Source organism: Lissotriton helveticus, chromosome 4_1 (assembly GCF_964261635.1).
Source record: "Lissotriton helveticus chromosome 4_1, aLisHel1.1, whole genome shotgun sequence".
NCBI lineage: Eukaryota > Metazoa > Chordata > Amphibia > Caudata > Salamandridae > Lissotriton > Lissotriton helveticus.
In genome coordinates this window covers 1,569,334,606-1,569,360,005 of record NC_136063.1, presented here as the reverse complement: position 1 = coordinate 1,569,360,005, position 25,400 = coordinate 1,569,334,606, and the positions used below count along the sequence as shown (strand labels likewise).

The 25,400-nt window shown below is 40.9% G+C and overlaps 1 protein-coding gene across 1 annotated transcript in view; it reads left to right on the top strand.

Annotated features, from left to right (window-relative positions):
• Positions 1-25,400, top strand: part of HECW1 (HECT, C2 and WW domain containing E3 ubiquitin protein ligase 1) — a 624,284-nt gene that overhangs the window by 506,332 nt on the left and 92,552 nt on the right. The window contains exons 18-19 of the mRNA XM_078688193.1: positions 7,516-7,625; positions 18,707-18,827. Of these exons, the coding sequence (XP_078544319.1) occupies positions 7,516-7,625; positions 18,707-18,827 (231 nt within the window). The remainder of the gene's footprint in view (positions 1-7,515; positions 7,626-18,706; positions 18,828-25,400) is intronic.

Sequence of the window (25,400 nt, the reverse complement as noted above, 5' to 3'; positions counted from 1 at the left end):
TCTGTAATTGGATTTGGTTTAAAGAATTTTTTTAATGCAGTGGGAGGTAGAGACATTTTATCATTGCTAAAACGTTAGTCTAAAAAATTCCATCATTAGTTTTATATGCAGAAGACGCTCATTCAATTGATGCCCTAAAAACTTAAGCCGGCATTGAATCAACACTCTGGAAATATTATTTAGGTCTAGGGTGGTCATCATCAATAGAAATGATTTGTTTAGAAGGTGACCTTGACTAGCATTAACCATAGGGCCACTGGTCAAATTTTACATTTTGCTATAGGCTTTTCAGTAGTTATGAAGATGTCATTAAAATACTAATTTGGGGAGTTTTGATGCAGAACTTTGAAAAGTCATTCACTTCACTAAATTATTTTGGCACTGTTACACAACTGGACCTTTTAAAAGATAACATTTTTAGTCTAACTCGATTGCTGTTCTCTCCTCGAAATTAAAACAATTACACAATTTAAAAGATGTCAATTTGGTTGGGCCCTGTACAAGAAAATTTATTGAATCAATTTGAATTGTTCCCTTGTCACTCATCGTACAAAGCAACTTTATTTAAAAGCAAATTTAGATACACTTGCAAGGTCCATCGTTATGAGGTTTAAGTTTGGTCTGCTTCATTTAAGTGTAAATCCATGAGTTAAGTAAGGTTAGTGGAACTCAGGGGCTGCGTAGTTGCCAATTGTGTAATGCCATGACTCAAATCTTAACTCATGTGCTGCTTTTTATGTCCAGGCTCAGAATCTTTGAGATATAGATATTTGGTACCAATATGGAAAACATTTTACTGTATAACATATGATGAGACGTTATTCTTAATATTTAATCCTCTTTCCGTTAATGTTTGTTACCTATTAAAAGAAAAGTAATCTAATTTTTAACATTTTTAGCAGCTCTTCTTGATTAGGTTAAAAAGTGTATTTTAGGAAGCACTTTGCACTTTTTGGGAAAATGCTTCATCTGTTGTACTAAGTATCCTTATTATCTGCAACATTTCTTTAAGGATGTCAACAATTGAACTTTTTGTATTCAAAATTTCCAATAATTATTATTTTACTTGTGCTTGAGGATTGCATGAGTGTAGGTTTACTTATGCGTTGTATGTTTTTACGTGATTGGTTCAGTAGTTTTAAGGTGATGTAAAGTGTTTGATTGCAGTGTCTCTGTGAGTTTACTGTGCATGAAAATAAATAGAGTACACATGTTGTTTCTGAAGTGACTTGTTCAATTTACTCTTCACTAAAGCTTAATTTTATATTTTGCCTGTCTTGCCCACAATATACATAAGAAAAGTTGAGAAACAGTGAATTCGAGAAAAGGTTGAGTCTTTGAGGATTAGAAAAGACAGAAGATACTGTTGCAGGGTGCTCCTCTGCTAGAATGTGGCTCTCGCTACTCAAAGTAGTGTAAGACAGGAAATTCCCCTAGAAGACATTTAGAGTACTTCGACAGGACTTAGGACTGCAAGAATGCACTTCTTCAATTACATGCATAGACCTGCTTTAAAGATTGTTATCTGCAAGAGAATTGTATGAAAATCTCCATATTAGAGTATGTATCTCTCATTTCACTTTGGCTTCCCTCTCTGTGGAAATGCTGCGCTCTAGTCTACAACTGATTGCTGCAAATTACTACAGCAAAAATCATAAACTGTCACTCCAGTATGTAACCGCCTGAAACAAAAAAAGTCAAACTACCTATACACCTCTTCAGATACTTGTTATGTTGACATATCACACTTATAGAGAAACCTTTCACTGTTATGTGTAATAGGAATAAAGCATTTTATGCCTCATTAGAACATAGGAATGTTGGGAGCTCCATTGAAAATAGTGGAGTGCTCTGGGCTTCTAATGGCTGGTAGAAGCCTGGTACCTCAACATTCCAATGTTTGCTCACAGCAAAAGCTGTAAACAAAGGCCTCACGGAGCCCGAGGGGATTTCAGTCCCCTCGGGCTCTGGGAGGCCTTTATTTTACAAATTAGAACATTCTGCCCTTTAGGGGCGGAATGTTATAATAGCCTTATTTATAATAGCCATAGTTATATATAATAGCATTAGAGCTCTCCGTAGAGGGCTCTACCAGCCATTAAAGACCCCCTTCCTTGTTAAAGGCCCTCACCTTTGGCTCGGGCCTTTACCGCTGGAGCAGGCCTCTAGATAATAATCTCATCTGGAGGCAGTGGCCTGGAAGTATTTTTTTCATTTTGATTTTCACCATTGTAGAACAGCAAAAGTAAGTCAGAGCTGATAAGGCTAACAAGTATGGCTGACTTTTGTTATGAATTTTGACGTCCTGTGTCTCCAAGAGACCTGGGCGATTGATAGTATTCAGATAAATGGTTACAAGACTTTTCATACTCCATTCCATCACTCAGTGGTATTTCTAAAAGTGGGTTATGTGTGTACATATCTAATGTATTAGTTACACACAGGAGTAAGATGATCAGTTCAGAAATACTTTTTCAGAGCGTCCTATTGCAGTTGGATTATAATTATGCCCTGCAATTGATTAACTTTTATAATACTATCGAAACAACCAATCTGGGAGTCCTAATAGAGAAACTGAGTAAAGATATTTCCCATTCAGGACCAGAGACAAACTTAAAAATTATACCTATTTGGGGAGGGGATTTTAATACTAATCTGTGCCATGCGGCGGGAACTGAGAACTGTGGACTAACCATGGATGGTGATGATCCACCATTCCACTTCCAACATTCCATCAAGGGTGAGCTCCTAAACGAAGCTATTTTTAGGAACGACTTGGGTTTCTCAAACCGTATGTGCACACCCGCTGTGGATTTTGGACATACTTTTATAGGGAGAGGGGCCAACATGACCACAGATTTTATTATAATCCCAAATCGATTTGCAGGCCTTGTGAAAATCCACGACACTCATCCCATAGAGATGAGTGACCACTTGGCCCAGAGTGTGAATATAACAGTCCCCAGTGGGACGTTGAAGAGAAATGGTGATAAGTTAGCATTGTTACAAGACATTGCTCTGGGTAGGAAGACCGGGTATGCTGTCCGTTGGGGGGCTAGAGACCTGGTGAAGCTAAGTATTGAAATAGTGGCTAAGGCGTTAGATCCTATTTTAATTTGCCTTAGCGACAGCCCTACGTACGATGAGGTCTTAATTGCTTTTAATAGTATTACAGGGGTAGTTAGAGATATTTTATTTTAAAAATCTAAAGGCCCACCCACTAATAAGAAAGGTTGGTTTGATAAGAACTACACACTCAGCCTTAAAAATGTTAAAACTGCCTTACAGTGTGAGGAAAGAGATAAGACTGTGATTAGAGCATATAGGAAAACGCAAAAAGAAGCTAGGAATCACAGGATCAAACAGCTGAAAGATGCAGCATGGAAGGACCTAATCAATGCCGCAGAGTCCAGGGACAGTGCCAAGTTTTGGGCGGCGGTAAATGCTCCCGTTCTTGCGAGCTCAAAGGATGTACCATCCATTGAGTTAGCGATTAATGAACAGACCTGGATTAATTTTTTCTCCAGTGTATATGCAATACAGAAACCCAATGAGGGTACACTAGAGAGGCTAGCGTCCCTGAATACGGAACAATCCTTCGTCCCTATCAAACTTGGCATCTTGTTGCAGGACGTCAATGCTGCAGTAAAAGCTAGCAAAGGCGGCCAGCCCTGACGGGATACCGATAGACCTCTATAAAGCAAACTTGGAGGTCTGGGGTCCCATTTTAACAAGAGTATTACAAGGATGCTGTGAGAAAGAATTCATTAAAACATGGTTCGAATCTATTATTGTCCCTATATTCAAAAAGGGAGATCGAAATGACCCGGGCTGCTACCGTCCGATATCCTTGTTGGACTGTCTGATGAAGGTGGCAGGCAGGATCATTTTAGACCGTTTGCAGGGATGGACTGAAGAAAATGATATCCTAAGCGACGTCCAATATGGTTTTAAGGAAGGTCTAGGCACAAACGAGCAGATTTTAAATTTAAGTATTTTAATTAGTAAATATGCCAAGGCAAAATCCGAGCAGTTTTATCTGGCCTTTGTAGACCTCTCAGCAGCTTTTGATTGTGTAGTTCATGAAAAGTTATGGGGGTGCTATAGGAACTAAAGGTTGACCCTGTTTTAATTCAATTTTTAAAGTATTTGTACACCGGAGCAAGGGCAAAAGTCCGCTATGGTAGCATGGGAGAGTGCACTGCCCCTTTTAAAATTTAACAAAGCGTAAGGCAGGGTTGCGTGTTGGCACCACTCCTGTTCTCTCTGTATACCAACGCTCTAGAGCAGGAGTTGGTGCCACATACCAGGGACCCGCCTACGTAAATTCTCGCCCTATTGCATCCCTTCTTTACGCTGATGATGCTGTCCTTATGGCCCGCAGTCAAATTGGATTGCAGAGAGCTTTTTTTTATTCCTCTTTTATGGACAGGCTTGGCCTAAGATTAAACGCCAAGAAAAGTTTTATTATGTCCTGTGGATCAATTAAGAACATTCAAAGTTGAAACCACTAACTCATTTAATTATTTGGGCGTTCTTTTTGAGAGGACAGGTTCTTGGGCATCAGCGGTTAAGGTAAGGAACCTTTTATACATGAAATCCATAGCTGCCCTTTTTAATTTTTCTAAAAAGCTGGGGAAAAGGCCCTTGGAAATCATGTTGAGGATTTACCGCTCTAAATGCGTGAGTTTAGCATTCTATGGGGGCAGGAATTTGGGGCTTTCAAGACTGTACCCCAATCCAGCGGTCTTTATTGAGCGTCCCAAATAGCGCATCTGTATTTAACTGCCATCTGAGCTAGGAGTCATATACATCTCTGATTTGGTTAGGGCCCAGCCAGTCCTCCTATGGCACAGAATCTGGACCACGGAGAATGCTACATTAAATAGGGAAATAATGAGGGATGCTATAAAGCTAGACATTACCCGTAAAATTCCATTGTTAAAATATGTGGAAGATTTTATGTATGACATCGGCCACCCCGAATATTTTTCTGCGCCTGATTCACTACAGGTCATCAAACACAAAGAATTTAAAGGGCTCATCATGGCACATTTAGAAGATAATAGGCTAACCCTTGCCTTGAATAAACCAACTGTGATTAACCATCAGCAGATTATAACCACATGCAGCATCCAAACTTACTTGCAATACGTACCCAGCAGATACGAAAGGTATCTCCTGGCCAGATTTAGATTCGGAACTCTACATCATTTGGTTTCATACCCAAACATCAATGATTGGTCAAGAAAATTATGCCACTGTCCGTGTGACAAAGTATCGCAACAAAGTACGATTCATGTGGTTTTATTTTGTAAATTTTATCTTACAGAGAGGCAAAGGTGGTTAAAACCTTTATTAAAAAGGGGAGGATGGAGACAATGTCGGCCTGCCTTCATTTATCTGCAGATGTTGGATAGCTCCTATTGTATTGGCGCTATGGCAGGGTTTTTAAAGAATGTGATAAAAAATAGGAAAGTAAACAATTTTTGAATTTCGGGGACTGCTTGCTTGTTAGTATGATTTAAATGATGGAAAGAAATGTCTGAAAATATCATTGCAATTTAGTTGACCGATGTATATAGATGTTTTTAGATGAGTTTGTTTTTATGTATGCTTTTATGATTTTATTACTTGAAATCGAATAAAGCTCGTTTGATTGATTGATTGAAGTCAGAGCAAATCGATGTTAATCAGGACCTCAGACTCAGCTTCGTAAGGGTCCACTATACTGAGCATTCTCTTGGGTTTGATGCTTTAAGACGAAAACTTGTAACCCAATTCCTAGCTTTTTGGGGGGGTTTTATAAGCAATTTTTATTAACCATTTTGCATAGTACAACCGTGACATTATATAGGCATGACATATTGATACAAATCCGTTGGTATACATGTATTAATTCGTGCATGTCTCACAGTACACACCTCACAATTTTGTCCCCTGCGTCCATGTGCCTCCATATAGTACATACATTAAGTGACCGTTCATCATAGACTCCTCATGTGCTAACATCAGATTCCGATTCTTCCACCAGGGGGGGTTCACATATATTTCCCCGGTAGGTGTTCCATCTTCCCCATACCTTCCTCCACTTTTTCAGGCAACCTCGATGGATATACACTGAATTTTCCGCCAACATCGCCATGTCCATGTCTTTGCACCATTGATCAAGGGTGGGACTGGCTCTGGATCCCCAACGCTGTGCAATATTTCGTTTTGCTACAGTTCCTAGTTTTGATGACTCCAGATATCCAGATAATCCAGAGCAGTCCTGCTTAAGCCTAGAAGATTAACACTGATAATAAAGTGCTAAGTATGCCTTCTTTGGACCAGTCCTCCAAGCTCTGCTTCCGGCAGAATTCCTACATGAAAGAGATCTCTATTTTTCTCAGGTAGCACCTGTATGGTTCAGCAACTAAAATGTTAGGCTTGGTACTCAAATTTTCCTTATATTGCTGTTAACGTCTGTGACACGGTATCTATTTCTAGATGAAGTGCTATTTTTGGAGTATCTTTGTATCCCCACAAAAGCTTCCTACTCTCTCCCTAGATCCCAGAATCATAGAAGACCGTGTTGTTTACTTTTGCAGTGCTGAAAGTTAAGTTTTATTTATGTACTGGGTAACATATTAAATAACCCGGGCGCTTTCTCAGTCTGCACTGGTGTGCTCCCTCACTGGATGTGTCCAATGCAGATATTGCCCTTCCCTTACTCGAACAAATGCACTCTCTAAAGCACTGGAGTGAACTTGGAGAGTGTGCACCTCTGACATAGAGAGTGCAAGACTAGCAGATGGCATAGTGTTTCTCACACTACCATGCCATCCTCACTGCAGAACTTTGGAGGGTGAACAAAGGCCTCCTTCCAGCAGATCGCAGTCTCTGACTGCAGCCCCCAAGAGAAGGAGGTCTGAGCGGATGTTTAGGTGCACAGTATTCTATGTTCCCACAATAATTATTTTTATTTTTCCTGAGAAACAATTTGGAATGTTGTCGTATTCCTGCTTTATACAATTACTCATAGTAGAGACAATTTGGGTGCAGGAATACCATTATAGTATTTTCCACATATCTTGTGGTGGACCCTATAGCAGTCTTTTACTTTTAGGGTTCCCTGAAAGCCCTACACACCACAGTTACACACACTCTCTGGGATATTGATTGGTCTTGCCCACCTGCACAGAATCTTTTCTAGACAGACCCTTTATAGAAGCATTCATCACTACGATTCCAAGTGTACTATCCTTTTAACCAAAACCAAACCAACATACATAATAAGTGCACTTCCACTTTTCCCAGATTTAGTCTTACAAAACATGCTTTCATACTCAACATGTGCCACTAATTCTTTATTAAAACCTGGCCTATTTGCTTTCTCTGTGTTTGTCTTGAAGAACAACAGGAAGTGTTGTTCAGAATGATATTTTAAGTTGGTGCAACGGAATACTACTGTACAGGGGTTGCCAAGTTCTAGAAACACACACAGTGATCTGTTTCTCTCTGCTTGCTTTTTAGCCTCTTTGAAGAAGACATCATGTCCTACATTCCCCTCCAAGCTGCCTTTCACCCTGGTTACAGCTTTTCTCCCCGCTGTTCACCTGGCTCCTCACCTCAGAACTCTCCAGGTAACCATATTGCATAAAAACCTATGTAGAAATGGACAGATTGCTGCAGCAAACCAGCTCAATCACCATTGGTGGATTTCCTACCCATGAATTAGTTTTGTGCCCTTGTAAAATTGAAATTGCCACGTGCATCAGCAGTTCAAAATCTACTGCCCTTCTAAGTACAAATTTAATTTAGATCTTGGTGGATGGGTTACTCCATCACAACGGTGAGAGATATCCTGTCCGCCTAAATAAAAATCTCATAGAATAGAAAGGGATTTATATTTCGGGGATGGGATATCCATCACCGTTGTGATGGAGTAACCCATCCGCCAAGATCTAAAGTCTTATTTAAGACTCCACTTTACTTACATCTGCTTATCATCCGAATCTTTGTGAAGCCCTTCTTGAGTCCATCATGGTAGGCATACCAACAAACCCAGGTTTCCCACATTCCATAGCTAAGAATCAAACCTAGACCATTGGTTGTAGGTTATTTAGAAGCACAAGAACATTGATGCCAAAAAGGCGCTTCTCTGGGTTTTTATGATTCAGTTTCTCCCTGGCTTTCTCAGTGGTGGAACGGGATGGTTCACTACGTGTGGATTCACTGAAGAAGGCTATGTCTAGTACATTACTTAGGATGAGGTCAGGCACACAGCAGTGCCTTGTGGGAGTTAGTCCATGAACCTGACCCCTAACATGGAGAGTACACTGAACAATGACTGATTTACTCTTTCTGTTTTTAACATTTAAACTCTGTGGGATTAGTTAATCTCACAGATCAGTGCAGCTATTTTCATTTTAATTATGTAGGGAGGCAGGGCTTTGGAGAGTAAGGCACTGGTTTGTCTTTTTAAAAGGCTGCATGGAATGGTCTTGCGAGATCAGTGGTGCTCTAAAAATAAGAGTGCTCACAGTTTATTTATATTTTAAAAACTCTTTATAGCTGGATAAACAGGCTCTTACTTGCACTACAAACTTAGGCCCTCATTTACATCATTGGAGTACGCTCACCTCTGCTTGCAGAGCTGCTGATGGCCCAGTGTAACTAGAATTGAACACTCTGTTGGCAGACTTTGTCCTCATCTCCATAGTGTCAGCAGGTTTGGTGAAAAGAAAAGTGGTGTCAAGTTTGCCGCATGATGGCAACATGGAAGACTAGAAGGGTTTTGTTTACAAAGACAGACCCCTACAATGCTGGTCTGTCTTTGTTAAAGAATAGACCCACGATCCTGGATGTTCTGAAAGTTTGGTCTCGTCAGGAGGAAAGGGGGCATTTGTTGTGTTGGATCACCATTGTTTTGATGATAGACCCAGACAGGAATAAAGCTGTCAGGAATGGTACTGGAGTAGTTGTCTTCAAGGTTGCCCTTCTGATGTTCTTGCCAGCTTTTAGAAATCTCATTGGATTTCTCAACTGCAGAACTTGCAGTAGCTCCACTATCGGTAAAGCTACTTACTATCCCGCACACTCTCCATATGGTTTTGGGTGCCGGAGGTTGATGGACCAGACAGTGGCCAATTTTTGGCAGCTCTCCCAATTATGCCCACCTCTAAACGAGATGTACATATTTTCATACAGATTTATAGCTTAGTCACACACAAAGCACATGTGAAAGCATATGGTTGTAATGATAGGTAGGTCATGACTGAAAATCCATTCTCTGCCTCACTCTATAAAGATAGCGCTTAAACTGTGTTTCTGGTAGTATTTCAAAAACAAAAATAGTTCTTTACTGCTCTGGGTAGCCTGGACATATTAGCTGGGATTTTTTTTCAAAGAAATTCCATGCAGCACTCCTCTGCATGGGCCTACCCTTCCCAGAGGTAAAAACTCTGCAACAGTGTACTCTTCCTGTTTTAAAATTGTATGCAATAGTGCCTCAAACACTGCCCTTTGGTGTACAGCACTTTCATCTGTGGCTTTATAAAAACAAGCGGTGACAAAGCTAATAGGTCTTATTCTTTTAAGATACAGGTTTTGTGTAAAGTAAAGTAGGATGTATGGGTGGAGATCAGACAGAAGTTTGGTTTAAGATGTTTCTTTGTAAGGGTTTTTAGGATTTATCATTTATATCAATGCTGTAGCAATGGATGATTAGATGCCATAAAAATGCCAATTTACAATAACAACGATGTTTGCGGCTTCGTGAATGGATGTATGAAAAACACATATTATTCACCCAAAAAGCCCTATATCACTGACAAAAAAAAGTAGTCCAAAACCACAAAGAGGTTATCTCTCCTCCAACGCATCCCATCTAAAATATATACCTAGTACATATTGGGAAAAAGCAGACTTTTCAATTTTGTCATTGCTTATTTTGTCAGCAGTTTTTGCTTGCTGATAAAACCAAAATTCTTCTGAATCAGACCCTAAGTGCACCTTTGTTGATACTTACGTAAAAGACAGACCTAATGGATTTACCAATGCTTGTTCATTTACATTTCACTTTCATTGCATTCTGTTTACCATTCATATCCTCTTCTCTCTACTGCTTTGCTGGACTATAATTCTTTCTCCCTCTCATCCCCTATTTTCTCGCAATACGGCAAGTACGGCAAGTTTGTTTCTCTTTTCTGACTATAGCAATTTTTGCTAGCATGGAACAGTTGGACAGCTCACTTTAGCCACTGGATAACTGCGCTGTAAATGATGTCATTTTGAGATCCAAAATTATTTTTGTGTTGACCTCCTCTCTCCAGTCCTACACGCTGTGTTGACTTTCTTATCCTTTCCTCTGTGTCCTTCAATGTTCTTTTTCCATAGGTTACATTATATTCATTCCATCACTTCTCTCCCACTAGTTGTTCACTTTTCTCTCTTTACTTACTTCCTCTCGCATTGTACTCCTCACTCAGCCCATTCTTCTCCATATTTTTGGTCAAAACACATATTTAAAATTTTCAAAGTTTTAATCAGCTTTCACTGAGTCCTCATGAGGTGCGTAGCTGACAGCTTTCTCAATTGCTTTTTTTCACTGAGCCTGCCTTCCACTAAAGTACAGGTACAATCTCTGGGCCCGATTCACAGAGGCAATCTGAGACAAAATTCTAACTTTACAACTTTTGGTATTCACAGAGATCATTTACGTGTGGTATCATTACGTCTGCAGACGGGCTGGAATCTCCGACTTGGGCTGAACTCTCCGACTCGGACCGTACTCTCCTTTTCGGGCTGGATGAAGTGTAATCAATGGGCCAGAATGCAATTTTTACAAAAAGGAACATAAGGAACATGTAATAAATGGTAGAGGAGGTCATGAAAATCAGGTTGGGCAGAGAAAAGACACTATATCTCCCAGTTTTAGAAAGTTGGCATTTTCCTGTCTTAGCCATTTGGTGTTTGCAGCCTGACTCTGGGTCATATGACTGGGTGTAGCTGACAGGTGGGCTTTCTGTGTTCCTTCTAGAAATCCCCACACAATAGAGAGCTTAGGTGTACCTGGATGGGTCATCACTGGTACGATTGGAGGACAGATATAGGCACAGCCCTACTTACACTTGAATATGCTGGGTCCTACCTCCACACAAAGGGTTGCATACCCCTTAGAGTTAGTCTGGAGCCAGGGCAGGGAAGGCCAGATGCATGTGGACTTCAAAGGGAAATCTCTAGAAGCTACTCCCACTTCAAAGGAAGAATCAGGTGTATATATATTGGACCTCAGAAACAAACTTATTGTTACACTTCTGGACCTGTGGAGGCTCTGCAAGGAAAAGGGACTGCTGTGCTGCTGAAAATACTGCCACTATGCTGGACTGCTGCACTGTTGGATTGCTCCCCTCATGGCTGAGCCAAAGAGATTTGCATCTGCACCTGAACACAGGACTCCCAGAGTGACTCCAGGGGCTAGTCTGCTGGCCTTCTGTTCTGAGCCACAGGGACGTAACAGGCCCCCAACCACCTGAACCGGCACCCAGATCCAGCTGGTGCAAGCCCTGCGGCGGTCTGTGCAGGTAAGCGTGGTGGGAGACGGGCAAAGTCTGTAGACAACAGAATATGGAAAATTAAATAAATAAACCCTATTCTGTTGTTTTCTCGACTCCCCCTCCTGCCCAGCCCCACCGCGATTACCTGCAAGGACTGCCGTTGAGCAGGTCCCTCACTCCCAGGTGGTGCCACTTAGGTCCTGTACCAGAGAGGGTGAATTAATGTTTTTTGGCTCCTCATGACCGCAAATGGCCCGTTGGCATCAAACCAATATCACTTGCACAGCACACCAACACGAAGTTCTGTCAGCACCGACCCTTGGCGCTACAGCATCGACCACTTGCAGGGAACACCTTCACAAAGCACCAGCCTGACCGTTCGCTACATCAACAGGATCTTCATGCTACAGTGACTCCCGTCCATGACGCTAGGCCTGCTCTTCATGAAACATCCATGACCGTCCATGACAATTCCTTGGGCCTTGCGGGCCCCTCCACTGCAAATAGAACTAGAGCACTAACCAATATGGGAGCTGTACTGTGGCCCTATGCAGTGGGAGCCAAGCTGGAGGAATGTGCGACCAAAGGCTCTCCGCAAAGTATGCTGATAGGAGGGCAGGTGGGGGAAAGTGCAATATTGCCTGAAGTAGCAGCAAGGAGGAGGAGAATAGAATGTAGCAAACAATAAAAGTGTATTTTAAAATCTTAGCAGTTTGTAAACCAAATCACCTAATGATGATGGTGTATACCTGGAATATCCTAGAAATTGATTACTTTATATTATCATCAAGGATCCCCTGATGCACCATGTAGGGCTCACTTGCTAAAACTAATGTACAAATCACAGTCACAGAGTCAGATACTACAGCTAGTGTGGTGTGAACACATACATCATCTCACTCTCCCAACCGGTGGTCCCCACCGGTAACCACATGTTTAATTCGTGCCATTTTCAATGTAAGCAGATAAGTCGAAAAACCTTACAGTCACTTGTAAATGAGGTAATTATACAGAATCACCCAAGTTTTGGTTGCAGTAGGGAAGCCAGGAGTTGAACTCTGTCATCTTATTTGCAGTTAATAAAGTAGCAATAAGGCCACGCCATCTCCGAAGGATCCCTAGATTTCTTAGTGTGGGACTTAAGATCATGCCCTTCAGCAGAACCAATAACCTCACGTGGTACATCCAGGCAGAGACCTGAAAGAATGGAGAAGTGAGATTTCTATTACATTGTTGTGTGTTAATAACCATTAACATGCAAAGGCATGGGAGGGCTCCTCTCAGCTGAAATAGTTTTACAAGCGGTTATTACACAACTCAAACCCTAATCTGGTTGTTCTTTGGTGTTTGTCAAAATGACTTTTGTGCCAGCTGTAGGGCATGATGAGAGGAGGATGTTTCAATAACACAAACATGTATATACTTCAGTTTTACTTTTTATTTTTAAAGTCTTCAGGCAGATAAAAATCTGCTTGTAAACACTTATAGCAAACTAATAGTTCAGTCTCCAGTCGAGAGGAGGGAAGAATATGAGAGGAAGGAGAGCAAAGCGCATAAGAGACGACGAGGTGGGGAAGGTCAGCATTGGTGAAGCTGCTGGACTGACCAAGATGGAGATAACTGTTGTTGCAAAACATACGTACATGGCACTGAGAGTCGCTATTTGGAAGGGACGCCCTAGGCATGCCCCTTCCTAATAGTGAGTCGCATACCCTATTTTGCGAGTCGATAATAGGTTACCGACTCGTATAATAGGGTTAGTACATGCCACAGACCTGTTTAGTGGTCTCAAATGGCCTGGTTAGCTATTTGTGACCGCTAAAAATGGTCGAACATCTAGCCCTCAGTCTTTTGTACTTTTGAAATCATTGCGCAAAGCTAACCTCAGTAAAGAGTTTTTAATTTGATTCAACTCCTTACGGGAAGCCAATGAAGCTCTTTTCCACGTGGAGTAGGATTAACTCTCATTATGGTGTCGGAGCAGGACCTAACTGGCTGTAGCAGGCATCAGGCATTTCCCTGGGAGGCTGGAAGGGTGGGGGCTGGTTTTGGAATGGTGGGGGCTTGTTTTGTTACTGGGGGCTGGTTTTGCAGTGGTGCTACACTATAGGCCCCCAGTAACAAAAACAGCAGTGCTTCACACTTGCATCTTCTACCTTCCCCAGCCCTCCTTCCCCCCACCAAGGGGACTGATCTGACAAAATTGCCAGGGCTGCTTTGGGTTCCCAGTCCGGCCCTGTCTTGAGGACAGGGCACGCAGTTTATTTGTATAGTGGTTGCATATTGTTCAGATGTTTTTTAAAACCTGCCAATTAATCAGATACCGAATATAAATAATATTACCAGATTAAAACCAAGTAACAATATTATGGTACATATAACATTACTTTATAGCATTAACTAAGGGAAGAGATGTATCTTTATGTTGACATTATATGCTTAAGAACATTATTTATGTAAAAGTTAGTGCTGTTCCACGTACGTTGGCCAGATATCGCTGACATTTTTATGAGGTTGCCTTTGGGTCAGAAGCTTAACCCAATGGAATCAATAGACAGAGAGCTTTTATATGCCTTCCAATATCTTTCAACTGAACTTTGTTGTGAGGCATCAAATACTTGAGAAGTGGCCTTGCTCTGATATGCTCTCCATAGTGATACTATTTTGAGGTGTGTAGCTCTTTCAAGATGGGGGTGGCATATATCATGTTGCATGTGACTGCAGCAACGATTTCTTATCCACAACTGATATTTACACTTGTACATGGTGGATAGCAGAGAGGAGTAAATTTACAGCAAATTGTAAGAGTAAACTTACATGTGTAGATTTACTTATATATAAGTTTACCTTTGTGAATAGCCCCCAAGTGTCGGTACTACCCTAATATTCCATCTCGCTCACTCTATGTGCAGACCTTCTGTCTCTCCTTAATTGGCATGTAGTGCCTGATTCACAAAGGTAAAGTTACACTTCATCTAAGTTTACTTTTTTTTGGTATTCACAAACTACAAATGTAATTTTACTGACTTTAATTTTATGACTTCGGAGACTACGCACTCAAGGCGGAGACTCCACACATAAAAAGATTGGTCTGTCCTAACGTTTTGTGTGCAGAGTACTCCATTCCGACTACAGAGTCTCTGTAGTAGTAAAATGATTATTAGCAAAATTAAACTTGTATTTTGTGAATGGCAAAAGAATAGTAAACTTACTAAAAAGTGTAAGTTTACCTTTGCAAATCAGGCTCATTAACCTGAAGACCCTTGATCTGAGGAGCATGGCTGAAGGAATTCATGCATTTCATTCAAGAAAATCCCAGGGATAGTGAAGGTGATATCATTCACCTGTTGACCCCTGATGACATGTGACGGCAGCAAAGATTTTGTATCTAGGACTGAGAGGATAGGGTATCAGTTCGGTCATGACCTTCAATACTCATGGAAAATCCGGAAGGAGGGGTTAAGGACCTGCAACCATCCACAACAGAGTAAGCCCATTGCCATTCACAAATATCACTGCTATAGTTACTACAGCCAAAAAGCACACAAGACAGTTGTGACTGTACTCAATCTATGAGCTGGAGTAATTCCAGCACCACACAATGCCAATCACTGGTCATACAACACCCTCCCATAGAAAATAATAGAGACAGGGACTTAAAATAAAACCCCATATAAAATAATGTTACGTTAAAATAACGTACTTAAACATTTTAAATATATAAATAATGTAATTTAATGTGGAAATGCATATAGAAACAAAATATAAATATTAATTTATTGTAAATTATGTTAATATATTTTGTATTGTAAACATTCATGTACTTTTATTTTCTAATAAAATAATGACATTCTTTCAAATTAATTCTGTTCATACCGTTTAATAATTTTTTATTAAAAAAATAAATATTAATGTTATACTTGCTAGATTGGTTTTATTTAGATTTTAAGAAAGATCATTCTACTTTAATTTGATACATTCAAAATTATTAAATGTAGGTTAATAATTCTGTAGCATAGCTTCTTTTGCTCTACTTTTAAAATAACTATTTTAAATTAATTTGCAATATAATTTTATGTCAAAATAATTTTTACAGTTTTTTAAAACTTTATTAAACTTTTAAATATATTTTACCATTAGGAGATCTCTACCCTGGTGCCAAAGCTTAGTGCCTATTTGTGAAAACTTGCAAGTAGTAGATTTTAACTTGAAAATTAGGCTCCACTCGCACTGTGTGCTTGACATATTCACCAGAAGAGCCTTTAGATGAGCAGCAGGGCAGAAGAGGACTCATGCATGTTGATTCAACAAGTCACTACAGACACCTTTAACTATCTGTCACAGACAGCACAGTAACCCATACCTTAACATATACTTAGGTCTCCCTTCTGCTCACGATTGGATAGCTTCCTTGTCTGCTTCCATTGTCCTCCCCTAATTTTATGGTGTTCCTCCCTATTCTTTTGTTTTGTTTTGGCTCTGGAGCATTTAGATTCACTTCCTACTTTTCGATTGGTTGCAGGTATCCTTCCACTGCTGATATCAGGGATCTATTTTTATCTTTGTAGCTTTCTGTATCATTTGAGCTTTAGCATATAGTATGGAGTGCTTGCCCTGTTCCTTCTTCCCTCTCTATCTCTCTGCCAATCCGCCTACCCAGTCATTTCCTGTTCCTCTACTCCAGTATTTCATGGCTCCCCAACCTCCATATTGCTCTCTCCTCCTCCCTCTTTTGTCACACCAAGAACTGATGCCACTCCTCTTTCTCTCTCTCTCTCTCTGCCACCGACACAGCCAATATTTACTTCTTCAGTGTCTTTAGATTTGTGCTGACATTCACCAAATAAGAACATAATCCAAGATGGCTGTCCACTGCTATTACTATTCCCAGTGCTTGCACTGCACTTCTGCAGTCATTGGCAAAGGCAATACCAGCTGCAAACAAGCATTGGCAAAGTGATTGGCTTGGCTACTAAGTGCTATCCCTGGCTAACCCTAATTGATGTCAATGGAATATCGCACATAAGGCTTCTACAAGCTCAGACACATCAGGGCTTCATGTAATGTTCTCCACAGGGTAATCAAGTTCTACCTCTGGGACTCTCCTATTCTAGGGTGGCCTGACTCCCAGAGTTCACGGCTGACCTTAGATTGCAAATGTTGCAGCTCCGATTAGGAACTACATTTGGTTTTGCTGCTGTCATGAACTCTACCAGACCATGTTGATTATGGAGCATAATATGAGTTATCAAACTTTTCACCATGGGCCAATCAATCCTGTGAACAATGTGTTACTGACTGTCCTGCAGCAAAAACCTCAGCTGAAGATTAGTCTTCTCACTCGCCCACCCAACATACCTTTTCTTCCTGGTCCTGCCCTTCCTCAGAATTGTTTGCGATTTTCTGTTGGGGGCTGTTTGGTGGCTGACTACATAATAGAAAGGAAGCTGTGATCATCTTCTGTGTCCTGCTTCCATGCTGTGGAAAATGGAAGGTACCCCCAAAGTGTAATGGTTTCCAGTCTGGTTCTGCAGGAGCGTCCGGAATCCGGAGAATAATCCTCAGCCTTCCCCTACGGCCTTTCGACTCTATCAGACTCTAGAGTACCGAGTGGCTCGCCGGGGAAAACAGGGAAACAAAACAAGGAAAGAATGGGGGAAGACTGTAGATCTTGACTGTGGACTTCAGAGTGGACGTGTGATGAAACACAGGCTGTAAGGGAAAGGAATTATTACCATCTACACTTCATAACAGTACAATGTGGTTGCACTGTATCTAACACATAATCAAGAATATCACCTACCACATCATAAACATCTGTACTGTCGGATATGGTGGAAGGGTAGTAGAAGGTGTTCGTGTTTCTGTGTGCAATAAGACAAAAAATAAGCCACACTCCTTTCCAACCTTCTATTGAATTAAACAGGTAATTGAGTAGAGTTCTCACTGTGCTTGTATCTGGATAATTCTGGAAGTACATTCACTACGTCTCTTTTCAGGGCTGGGTACGTGTATACGAGTCTTGTCCTTCCAGAGTGTATAATATTATCTGCCACATAAGATATACAATAGTTATCTAATCTTGTGACCCCCCCCTGAGATAAAGTAATGAAAGCAGCGCCAAACGCTGTTACCGTGATTCTTGGAGATGGGTCTTGAAAAATCACAACACTCTCTGGTCCACGCAAGTTCCCCCGAAAGAATACCAAAGAGGAGCAATGGGCGTGAGGAATACGCAATGGGAGTCAGCTTAGGTAGGGGAACAAAACGTAATGGTGAGGCAGTGCCCGGCCGGATGGTGGCGAATGGACCCAGCCACCGGACGGAGCACCAGGAATGAGGGCAAGTATTGAGCTGCAGTGCCCGGCTGGATGACGGAGGTAAACCCGGCCACCGAGCGGAGCACCAGGAATGGGGGTAAGTATTGAGCTGCAGCGCCCGGCTGGATGGCGGAGACAAACCCGGCCACCGAGCGGAGCACTAACTAAGGGCTTTGATACGAAAATGAAGAAACAAATAACAGACAACAAACAGACAGTGGGACGAGAGGGGATGGGGCGGTAAGGGAATGCAGGAAGCCGCCAAACGAAGTCACCACACGGAGGAGGTGGTAGGGAAAAAAACAGGAACTACAGACCAACGAGAAACTGGAAGTCAGGCAATCTGAAGCGGGACGGAAGTCAGGCTACACGCAAGAACGCAAAGCGGCGTTCTGATAATCTCAGCGTCTTATATAGTGGCATGAGGAGAACTCAGTACGAATGGGACGTCGGGGCATGACACAACGAATCCCATCTCTCCTCCATGATTTTATTATTTTTCACTGCCTGCACCTTCTGCTTTCTGGGTTCTCGCTGAGAGGAGTAGGTGTGGAAGCATCAGGTTGGGAGAGAGCAGAATCTGCATGCCCAGTAGCTTGCGTTTGATTCACAAAGGCAGCATACCATCAGTTATTGATAAGATGTTAAGAAAAACTGTAATTCAAATAACAAAATGGCTGCGCAACCATTCAAGGTGACACTTTAAACTCATTCTCATCCATTTAAATGAATCTAACGCAAACAGTCAAAGCAAATGTTATGCATCCTCTGTATGTGGAAAACCAGTGTGAAGCTAAATGTCTTTTTGAATGTTTACCTAAAGTGCTTTTGTGCATTCCCTGATAGGTCTGCAGCGAGCGAGTGCCAGGGCCCCATCTCCCTATAGGAGAGACTTTGAAGCCAAGCTAAGAAACTTCTACCGGAAACTAGAAGCCAAAGGATACGGACAGGGTCCAGGCAAAATAAAGTAAGTGTGCCCATGACAGAGGGAGTATGAGTGACTGTCTGTATTTTGTCAGTCTCTTGGTGTGTGTGTGTATGTCTGCCTGTCTGATTGCATTTGTTCATAGGTGCTGGAAGTAGGGTCGTGTGGGGAGAGGGTGCTGAAACACCTCCAAAATAACTGTGTTGGGATTCAGAATTGAATGAGCAATAAAGATGCCTTTAAATTTTGCATTTATCGCGTCACATTTGCTGTGTGTCCTTAGACAGAGATCAAATGTCAGGTTGTGTCTTCTGCCAAATTACTCTTTATTGTTATAACACAGAGATTGATGCTTACTTTTCTTCCTCTTACTGAAAAGTTAGAGGACTTGTCAAGTCAACATTCAGACAATCTCACAGGCTGTAAGATATCAATTTGTTGGTAACACAAAACAAATTAAAATACCTGTAAATGGCCAGTGCAAATATTTCAAAATATATCAGCAGTTAGGAAAGCACAAATGAAGCACTTTTTTCGTCTTTTTAAAGTGTGATGGAAAGAAAGATTTTCTTTGGAAAAAAACAATCAAGACACTTTGCCTGGTGATGTGCACATGATCATATTTGCTGAAACCCAACAATTCTTTTTTGTCAAGTCTCTCAATGGAACACTTACGGTGGCAAATTCTTGTATGTATCTAGAACAGTAGCTGGCCATGCCAAGGAATGAACGTAACATGGAAACATTGTGTGTGGTACTGGCAGTTGACATCGCTTGCAATTTAGCAGGATCGGGTGTCATACCCCCATCAGAAGAGATATGGCCAAACGATTTTAGCTTTGTCTTATGGATGGAACTCACATTTATCGGCATTCAAAGTGAAACCTGCATCTGCAAGTAAATGACACACTTGCGTGAGAGCTTTGTCGTGCTCCTCCTGTGTAGCTCCGAAAACCAATATGTCATCACTATAATGAAATGCATTAATGACAGGCTGTTTGACACGTTGAATGACATCTTAAAGTAGCTCTGCAGCTGATGACACACCAAAGCATAGTCTTTTGCATCAGAACTGACCAATATGTGTATGAAAGGTTGTAATGTAACTGCAGCACTCCTCGAGTTACCACTGATGATATCCTTTATTCAATTCAAGGCAAAAGCAAACCTTCGCACCATTCAGTTTTGTTATCATGTCTGTGATGTGCAGACCTGATGTAATTCTTGTTCAATTGCCTTGTTCGCTTAACGCATATCAATGCAAAAGCGAACAGCTCCTTCACTGTCCTTTATGAGCACTACCACTTTGGGAGAAACCCATGGCGTTTGACCAGTGGGATGTTCAATGATATCATGTTTGAGCAATGATTCAAGTTCTTTTTCAACATCTTCCTGTAAATGAAATGCAATTTGTCTGTGTCTTTGAGCAATAGGATGGTCATCCTCATTAATGTGTAATTGTACTTTCATAGTCTCGAGTTTTCCTAACCCATGAAACAACAACGGGAACTGACTTACTATTTCGTGTTGAGCATTCATGTTATAGTTCACTGATATCAGTCCCATATCAGCAGCTGTGCTGAAACTGAGTAAACAGGCACTTGATGCCATACCTTGAATTACATGAATTAGTGCTTGTACTTTCATTTTCTTGTATTTCCTTGTTGATCAAATATACCTTGACTTTTTAATGACCTCGATGTTGCCCATGTAATACTTACGTTTTCGATGGCGTAAGTCGTGGCAATGGAAATAGTTCATTGTATTTCTCCTCAGGCATTATATTTATTGATGCACCACTGTCAATAATAAAAAGTATTGCCAAAGCATTTAATTTTAGTGTAATCTTCGGACAATGTTTGAATGACGTTGGTGCTTTTTCATATCAATTTTTCTTAGACCTGTATTTTTCTTCACAAGCAGCCAGTCCAACATGCATATGTTTTACTGAGGTAAACATCGACTTTGCACAACCATCGTCATCACTTTCACTTGGTGTTGTTACTGAAGACCTTTTTGATGATGATTTAGATGATGACTTCATTTGGTGTCGAGGTTCCTCAAGTAGTGTGGTCACTTGACCTTGTTGGCATGAGTTAAACGTCACTTTTGAAGCATTTGGATGGCCATTTTGTATTCAGGCCGTGATGCATGTACTTTTTCCTTCGCCATGTAAACCATCACAAAATGGTTCTCCTTCCCACAAGCTCTATAAACCTGTCCAATCGCAGGACACTTACCTTTGTGTAGAAATGAAAATCCACACCTGAAGTGCAACTTCTTTTTCTGTGGAGACATCATTCTGTGTCCCTGTGCCTTGTGTTTTGGCTTACTTTCCATGTTCATGACTGACTCACTCTGGGCACCTCAAGCCTCAATGTTAGCAGATTGTCGATTTGTAAGTTCCTCAGCTCTGGCTACCATGGGAACTCACTCCAGACTAAGACTTTTTCTGAGCATTCGTCATCTGAATGAGTCTGACAGGCATCAGTAAATAACTCTGTGACGTGTAGCATCCTGATCATTAAATCCATTGATCTTACAGTGTTTAATGAGCCTATCCAGTCTCTCAATAAATTTGTCGCTGGTTTCACCAACTTTTTGTTGTTCTTGACTGAAAATGTACCTTTTATAAGCTACATTCGGCATTGGATTGAACTTGTGGCATTTTCCTTATGACTTCTTTTACACCTTCACCAGCTAGATTCTTATGGTATTTGAAAATCTTCTTCTTATATGTTCCTTCTAGCGCATAAATGAAATCATCAAATGTCTCTGCCTCTGAATCATCTTTGATAATTACAGGAAATGTGGCCTCTTTCTTGGTTTCCATTGGGCAAACAACCTTTCACTATTCTGTTTGCCGCTCTTGGCTTTCTGATCTTTAAAAAAAGACTGCTGGAGTTGTTCTGAGCACAACCCCAGGCACATCTTCTTGGGCCACTTTCCCCAACGCTGCAGTACGATGACTCTCTTTACTCAGTTCTGTGAAGCAGATGATCATTTCTTGTATTTAAATCGCTGTGCTTTTAGGCATCTCTTTGTACTGTTTGACACCTGGTTGATCTCTGCCTCGCAGCGCTTCTGATCACAGGGTTATATTGCAATTTGCTGTTTCTATTTGCTTGTCTTTCAAAACCTGGTTGTATCTGCCTTTAGCGTTACCACTCCGTATGATGTATAGGTTTAGGTCATGTAGTAGCGCAGTACCTCTTTTTACAGTCTTGCTAGCAGGTTCTTGGCCTATGATGGCTTTTCAGTGAGACTTTCATTATCTTCACATGCATCACACTGGCTGGAGTTGCCAAGCGTCAATCCTGCACTTCGACAGAGGCTCATGTAGCACACACAAGCAGTTCGCTGGACCATGGCAAACTCTATGGGTTACTTATCCCCTACCTCGTCGACACTTGTAGCATCTTTTTCAGCCTGGGTACCCGCTAATGATTATGCAACAACGGATATTAGTCTAACACATATTTATTCATCGGTGTGTAATTATAAACCCAACATTCCAAACCTACCTTCACTTCACTACGCTCTAAAACGTACTTCAAAGCTCTACTGAGTCCATGATGAGCCAAAAGGGTTCCGTCATTGCTAACTCACATGACACTACAAGCAGGACTTCAGACACACAATGGACACCATTCGCAGGGCGTGGGGCACCAGTACTCCCCCCACAGGTAATAATGTTCCTCTTTATCGTCTGTGTATTTCTCAGTGCCCACCCCCCGGTTCCCTGTGTTGCTCTCTCGTCTATGTCCTTTTCTCGCCACATCTGTGTTTGTGTTGCTCTATTTTGCCCATGTGCTCCGCCCCCACGGTCTTTTTCTCTCTCTCACAATTGTCTCTTCCACCACCTGTGCTCATGTTTCTCTCTCTCACTTGTGTTCTTTTCTGCCCACCACTTTCCAGGTTGTCCTCCCTTTGCACTACGTTGTTCACCTTCATGTGAACTCTCACCCTCTGTGTTGCTTCCCCCACTCTCGGTGTTGCTTCCCACCCAGCTGCACCAGTGACGCTCTCCTCTGTTGAAAGATTTTTTTTTTTTTTTTTAAATGCCCTCACTCTACTTTTCTTTTTTACTTAACGATCAATCTTGGATCACTTAATAAAAAGGAAAAAGAAGCATGTGCCCTAGAAAACGGTACAGCTTTCAGGTCATTGCACTTTTTTTCATAGCCAAACACCATTACCAAAGCCAGTAGGGCCCAAATGTGAGTCTTATTAACTTGTCAATGCTTGTTTTTGTAAACCGTATTTAAACTCCAGTTAATCTGCCATAAACGTTTTTACTGGATCGCATTGTAGCACACAGACTTTTGAACCTAGAACAATATTAATATCCAGATGTAAAAAATAATGGAAACTAGTTAAATATAAACAACAGGAAGTCATGGACACCGTTAGATGGCAATAACTAGTACCATGATGCAACTAGACTCAGCAGCAGTTGTTTTAAAACAATTTGTTTATGCATCCAAAAAACAATAAACCACCGAGTGGATCCAATAGAAACCAATTGTAACTAGTCAACTGGAAATTTTCACCAGAGCCTAGAGCATAAAAAGCAATCGCTGAGCAGTTGTAGGTGGTTATTGCTAAATAAATGCCAATTCAATTGCCCTTGAGGGTGAGACTCTCCCCTAATTTTATGAACATGCACAAGATGGGCGTTCAGGGTAATGGCAATGATTCTGCTTTTGAGACAAGTGTTGCTCTGTGTGAGCGATCATGTTCCTGCTGGTTTTACAGTCCCGCCCACCATTACTGACAAAGAGGAGCGCACAGGTCACTGTGCTGCAACTGCTTGAACGTAACGACTTGCTGCTCCAAGCGAAGGCACTTACCAGGCCTGCCTCATCTGTAATTTGCCCTTCTTGTCTGGTTAATTTGCTGTGAGCTGCATAATATTTTGCACAGCTTTGCTGTAAACACATATTAAAGGATTACACTGCATGTGGTTATCATCTCGTATTTTGCAACAGGTTTGTTCAAACCCTTGGCATAGACGTTGCTTTCTTTTTCCGCTTAATCTTTAAGCACCTCCTAGCTGAAGAGATCTTAGGGACTGACATGTATTTATGATGATGATTATTATTAGTGTCAAACTCAGTGAAACCCTGGCTGATTCGTCTAGAAGATTTGGGCTGTAACTAATTCAAAACCATTTTCATAACTTTAATATAAAATTACCTCAATCATCCAGCAATTTGTAATAGGAGGCGTTTTCACTGCAGGAGATTCTTGGATCTTAAATTGGGCTAGCTGCTGTCTTAGTTTATCAGCCCTCCTACACAACAGAGGGTGCAAGACTTTAGCGCCATTACCTCTTTTAGGTGATAGCCTGTACAATGCATGGTTCGAATTTATTTTATGCTTGCACAGGCGCATGCAAGACTCATGGCTGCACTTTGCAGAACAAAATAGTGCAAACAGCGGTGTCATGCAACTTTCATATGTAAAACTTTTTTGCACAGGAAGTTGACTCGAGCACTGCATTAAAATCCTTTTACCACAAGAACTCAAATTCAGAGTTCAGTAGTAGTCAGTCAGTCATAAAACTTTTATTCGGTGAAAAAACTTTTGAAACCATAAAAAGTGCAAAAACAGAACATATAAAACATCTCAATATAATTAATTAAGAAGAATAACAAAGACAGAAAAAATAAAACGACTGATTAAAATTAACATTTCCATGGTTAGTGCGTTTAGATGACTGGTCAGTTTGAAAAAAGAAGTTAATGTAATATGGTTAATTAATCAAAATTAGAATGATATTTTAAACAAGATTTTAAAAACCAGGCTACAGATTTTGCGACATATTCTGAGTCCAAACGTTTCAAAGCCAAATAGGCCGGACAACAGGATCTCATACCTAATGTGCGTAGGAGCGGCACAATCCAGCGCTTACGGGCAAAAACATAATATCTGCAAAAGAAAGTGACGTGCATTGTTGATTGTGGGGATATTCCGTCACACGGGCACTTTATAATAATGGGAGACCAGTCCTGTTTTTTAGGAAATGTGACAATACGAAAAAAAGAATCAAAAGTTCAGTAGTATCTATTTCAGCATCTGTGGAATCTATAACAATAATTCTGCAACAACTGCTCATGTCTCAATCATTATCCATATAACGAGTATTATGGCATAGCTTTGGCTTTATTAATTCATCAGGATAACAGATATATACACTGGTGATCCTTCAATCAAGATGTGACACAGATATGTCTAAAAAACCATAAAATGTGCTTGAATCAACACGAGTTACATATAGTCCCTCACCATCTATCATCCTTCGCCAGCATATTTATCTTTAATGCCTTCATTCCCTCATATTGTAGCCAAAGTACATTCCATCTTCAAGAATGGTGCCTGAAATATCATTCAGCCTTGTGCGCTCTCATTAATCATATCTATCTGACAGCCGCATTTCCCATTATTCGTACTAATGAATCGAATCACATTGAAAGAGATGGATGAAACTCTTATCCCACCCCACTTCATCTTCAATGGGTTTCAGTCACTCTAAACTCTCAAACAACTTGATCTTAACACATTACAATTGCATAAAAATGTTTCAATTTATAATGAAATAGTTCAACTACT